This window comes from Quercus robur, chromosome 12 (assembly GCF_932294415.1).
Source record: "Quercus robur chromosome 12, dhQueRobu3.1, whole genome shotgun sequence".
Classification (NCBI taxonomy): Eukaryota; Viridiplantae; Streptophyta; class Magnoliopsida; order Fagales; family Fagaceae; genus Quercus; species Quercus robur.
In genome coordinates, this window is record NC_065545.1 from 38,147,906 (window position 1) to 38,153,502 (window position 5,597).

The following is a 5,597-nucleotide window of genomic DNA, read 5'->3' on the forward strand; positions in this document are numbered from 1 at the left end:
TATATTGAGAAAGTTGAGAATACAATGATACATTTAACATGGCCCCCATTTAGAAAATTTTCTAGCTCTGCCATTGGGTAGGATTAGATGTAATGAACATGGACTAGAGTGATCATATAACAAACTTGAGTATCCATTAGGATTGTGCCTTGATATCTTTAGCATCTCACTCAAACTCAAGATGGAAGCCTAAAGACAACTCAAGTTTGGAAAGACGGTAAAACCTTGAGGGAAAATGTAACTGGATTGGTTGCGGAGTAGCTAGACTAGGGTGTTTAATGTGGAACAAAGGCCAAATGTATGCAATGATTGAGACTCAAATATGCGCACAATGCAGATCATACATGCGTATTCTATTGATCAAAGGATGGTTTGAAAAACTCTAATTAAAAATGATAGAGATGCATGACCATAAAGAAAGCCAAAATGCCGTTGATCAAAGGCGTGGTCTTAGTAACATGGCCTGAAGATGATAAAGACGCATAACCAGAGAGAAAGCCAATAGATGAGGATACCTGTTAAGTGATAATACTCGGTTAATTATATGGTTGAGAACATTTGATAAGAAGGAAAACTGGGAATCAGGTATAAAAGAAAGATACATGTGCCTATTGAATGTAGTTGAAATCACCAAGATTGTCTTTCAAAAAATTACTAGATCTAGACATTGTCCATGATAAGTGATAGATCATGATGAGCCCTATAGAGTGGCTGGCAATGGCGGTAAGAGAAAGAACTTGGATCTAGTAACTAAAGATATGGATTAATGAAGATAAAAAATATTTGACTTTGATACCGACTTAAAAAAAGAAGATAAAACTCAACTATATTACTATGTTAGAAAAAAATGTTCGGCTTAGGGGTGAGAGAGACAAAAAAATAGTCTTTGATACTTATTTATTTATAGCAAAAGTCCTCGTTAGTTATGTATTTATTATTAAGCTTTGCGTACTACAAGAAACCATTTGAAGGGTATTTTTAGCAAGTTAAAGTCTTTGACTAACATGGATTTTAGTTAGTTCAACTTGTACAATTTCTAATAATTGTATAAGAGATCTGAAATTCAATCCCCACCTACACAAAAAATTGATTGATATTTTGGTCCGATGATAAAGAGCTAATTAACAAAAACTAAACTAATGATATAGTACTTGAATTATCCGTAAGATTATGATTACTTCAACTACAATCTAAGTGCAATTAGATATAATAAATTTGGACTAGACTTATGTTACAAACTTAGATCTTAACTAGGGTTGAGCTTTGATATCATTAACAAAATTAATTTCTTAAATTTTTTTTTTTAGGCGAGATTTATATTCTCATGTACATCCGATTGGATACTAACTAAATATTAGGATAAGGAACCAGCAAACATAGTCAATCAAACCATGGCAGTGTGTCTTGCAATAATGCCAAGCACACACAGCAACACCAGCTAAAGACTAAAGAGTCAATGGGCTTTCAATCCATATTTAGTGTGGCTTGTTTGAATATCGTTCATTGCTGAAAATTGAAACTGGAGTAGAGCTTTGATGTCATTAACAAAATTAATTTCTTAAATTTTTTGGTTTTTTTTTGGCGAGATTTGTATTCTCATGTACATCCGATTGGATACTAACTAAATATTAGGGTAAGGAACCAGCAAACATAGTCAATCAAACCATGGGAGTGTGTCTTGCAATAATGCCAAGCACACACAGCAACACCAGCTAAAGACTAGAGTCAATGGGCTTTCAATCCATATTTTAGAGTGATCTGTTTAGATACGACTTATTACTGGAAATTAAAAATTGAAAGTTTTTTTTAATGAATAAAGTACTTGTAGGTTCGTAAGCCGTGTACAAGATCCACTGAAAACGTAATAAGCAGCTGAAAATTCAGTTCCAGCTCTATCCAAACGTATGCCAAGCAGAGTGAAAGTGAAATTTGACAGACGGTCCCGATTCATCTGTTCTTCAACGTGGCCAATTGTGAGATATCCAATTACCTGGAGAAAGAGGAGTGTAAGGCTGGTTGCGTTGCATCAATCACGTGCAACTATTAGATTACCACCAATAGCAAAGTAGAGAGAGGGTGGGGGGCCCAGAGTTTCAGAAAAAGTTGATCTTGATATGCCACCAACAGAAATGGTAGTTAAAAACCCAACATCTTTCTATAGGAGAGTAGGAACAATGAAACTTTCACTGGACCTCACCTCACTCCTCAGAATTAAAGGAAAAATTATTAAGCAATGCTAGGACCACATAATTAGTCATAATTTTAAATACAATTTATCACGTGGTGAATTATGAACAGTAAAAATGTGATTGTAAGTTCATATAGATGCGTGCGAACTTACAACCACGTTTCTCAACTTTTTACACCCAATTGTAAAAAATCTCTTTTTACACCCAACTTTTTTCACAGTACTTTAGTCCAATGTCCACTAACATCCTGTCGCTCTCTCTCTCTCTCTCTCTCTCTCCACTTCATCTGCTACAAGTTGCAAAGGTATGTGTCTGCCCCACTTCCACGATGTTAAAGCTCAATTTCATTGTCCTATGAAGTGGATTTAAGTTTCTTTCCTTTTTTTTTCCTGGCATCTTCATCACTGCTTTTGCTTCATGGGTTGCTTTTAATGCAAAATTTCTCAATTTGGGTATGGTAATTTTTAATTGTCTGACATCCTTTTCTGCATGGTCTATTACATCTCTTTCCTTGTGTTTTTCATTGATATGTGGCTTAAATTGCTAGACAACCTAAGGTGTTTTAGCAGGCCCTTTGTAGTAACATTTTCAAGTGTGCTTTTTTCTTTCTCTATCCAGGAATGGTAAGTATGGGAGAGAATGAGCGCGCTCTGCTTGTCTGAGGGAGTAAACTACAAAGAGCTAGGAAGAGAAAAGAGTAACTCTCTGAGATTTTATAATGCCAGTTCCGCTTGCCCCATACCCGACACCGGCTCCAGCACCATATACACCACCTGCTAATGGTATCTTACACAGTTCCATACTTAGATTAAGCTTTAACAATGTCAAATCTCTATCTTTCTCATTTCTGATAAATAAGAGGATTATTTAAGAAATCTAGGAATCTTTCAACCACCAAATGATGAATTAGATGTAGTAAGAAAGGCTTTTCTTTTTCATTTTCTTTACATTCTGTCTTCTAAGAAAATATAAGGTCTAATTATATAATTAATTTCAAGCATAGTTTCAAAGGAGAAAAAAAAATCCCACAAGTTCATCGAGAAGAATAAATTATTAGATGGGTTAGTCAAATCAAAAGCTAATAAAATTAGAATTGAACATATTAGATATGGGAGAATTCTTGAATTAGCAATACTTGCTTTACATTTCAGCACAGTGTCAATGCTGGAAATTAGTGGTTTTGCACTAGTTCAAAGTTGTTATGTTTCTATTAGCTATGACTGATGAAATAGTTTATGTCTATGTCGGTGATCAGGTGCGCAGAGCCAGCTTGTGTGTTCTGGATGTCGAAACCTTTTACTGTATCCCGTTGGAGCAACTTCTGTATGCTGTGCTGTCTGCAATGCAGTCACAGCAGTGCCACCTCCCGGTATGTTCTCTATTTATTTTGGAGTTTATATAATAAGTTCAGTTCAATTTTGAGTGTTTTCAATCTATATTTGGACTGAACAAGTAAACATGGAAAATGAACACTCAGTTTTTGCTTGTACAACTCTTTGCCAGGCACTGAAATGGCCCAGTTGGTTTGTGGAGGCTGCCACACCTTGCTCATGTACATTCGTGGTGCAACAAGTGTACAATGTTCTTGTTGTCACACTGTGAATCTAGCCTTGGAAGGTGTATAACTATTTACAGCATAAACAATTTTACAAGAATTTTTTTCCTCTCCACCATATAATCTCTTAAAACTTTGAAATATCCTCTGTTCTATGTTATGATTGGCAACCTTACAATTGAGTAATCACTAAATGGGGGCAATCGTCAAATGTATTGTGACAGCAAACCAGGTGGCACACGTCAATTGTGGTAATTGCAGGATGCTATTGATGTACCAATATGGAGCACGATCTGTGAAATGTGCAGTCTGCAATTTTGTGACATCAGTTGGGGTCAGTATTCTTTTGCACTCACTGGGTAGATGTTAATGGAACTAATAGGTTTATTGCTATAATGCAAGTGACCCTGAAAATTTAAATTCAAAATGAAGAAAGTATTTCTAATCAGTAAATTGAAATTTAATAGCTATTTAAGGGGTATAATTCATGAGCAAATGAAGCTTCAAGGTAAGATGCATGTAGAGAGAAGCCAACTGCAATATTAAAAAAAAAATATTTTGAAATCTTTTTTCTGCTTTGTCTTCTCCCTAACTCCTAAATCCATATTGAACCCCCAAGGGGAAAAAAGGATTTGCAAATGGAATCTCATGTGCTTCCAAATGTTTCCATAAGCAACATTATAAATACAATTATCTACGTTCTATCTATATAAGATGAATTGGGGGCCGAAATTAAGGTGAATTAGGGGCCGAAATTTGGAATTTTCACGTACAACTAAAATATACTTTAACAAACTAAGCTAATTGCAATACCATGACCAATTAACTGAGTTTAACTTATAAAGATGTTGAGCATAACTTGTTATGCACTAGGTTATCTAGGTACAAACACGTGTATGATCTCTAAAATCTCACAAAAATTATTCTTGAATTTCATCCTTAACACTTTAACCACTTCCTTTTTCTCTCTAACATTGAGAGATACCATATGCAAAATATCACAATTAAGAACTGTATAATACTAAACACTTCCCCCTATTTTGGTACATTTATATTTCATATTTTGTTAACTGTGGTGTCACTGGATGATGCAGGCCTCAGCAAGCACTACTGAACAGAAGTTCAACAGTTAAAAATTTTCATACAACTAAGTTGGTCATTACCAGCTCTACAACCTTGGTTTTGCGTAAAACAATATTCCCCATCAGTGTATCTTTCAGCAAGCAGAAGACCCTTCCCCTAGTCACTTGTATAGAGTTATTTTTTCCCTTGCGTGATGTCTTTTATGAATAAGTATTGACAGGTTGGAATGGATGTATGTAAACTATTCTATTAGAAGACTTTTGAGTGCTTTTGGAAATCTTCAGATAAGATGAACTTCATTTTCTTTTACATTGACGTGTGTATGAGTGGCATCAAATACACGGGAAGATTTTACTTCAGATACTTTCTGCTTTTTTGTTGGGCCAATTTTTCCAAGTACAAACAATTGCTTGGCAGCATTAAGACACCTAACATTAATTATTTGAGGACCAAAGAGATATTTTAGAGACACTATTGGATTGATGATTATCTAAAAGAAGTACGTTATTAAATGAGTGGTGATGTAAGATCATGACTTTCATTAGTAACCTCACAAGGATTTTAGGATTAGAGAAAACCCAAATAGAATCTTTAAACAAAGACAACATAAACATGTAATTCAGAATTGGATAAAAACTTTCCTACGGAGGAGTTTGATACCAAAATATGCAAGAAAAGGTTTGATAACATAGCTGTTTGCCAAGAAAGGGAGAGAGGGAACATGAGGTCAGTATAGCAAATTATCCATTATAAAGTTTAAAACCAATGTC

At 34.9% G+C, this 5,597-nt stretch overlaps 1 protein-coding gene across 4 annotated transcripts; it reads left to right on the forward strand.

The window, feature by feature from the left end:
- Positions 1-2,406: 2,406 nt before the first annotated feature.
- LOC126709574 (protein LOL1) lies at positions 2,407-5,186 on the forward strand. 4 transcript variants are annotated; one of them, XM_050409868.1, is made up of 6 exons: positions 2,407-2,493; positions 2,808-2,971; positions 3,445-3,558; positions 3,693-3,806; positions 3,969-4,078; positions 4,839-5,186. In XM_050409868.1, exons 2-6 carry the CDS (start codon positions 2,908-2,910, stop codon positions 4,875-4,877), a joined length of 441 nt encoding a protein of 146 aa, XP_050265825.1. In that variant the 5' UTR covers positions 2,407-2,493; positions 2,808-2,907; the 3' UTR covers positions 4,878-5,186. The 4 variants fall into 4 exon arrangements, with proteins under 4 accessions (XP_050265825.1, XP_050265824.1, XP_050265826.1 ...); XM_050409867.1 differs by having other exon boundaries at positions 2,493-2,641; XM_050409869.1 differs by lacking the exon at positions 2,407-2,493 and adding an exon at positions 2,663-2,681.
- The last annotated feature ends 411 nt before the right edge of the window (positions 5,187-5,597 follow it).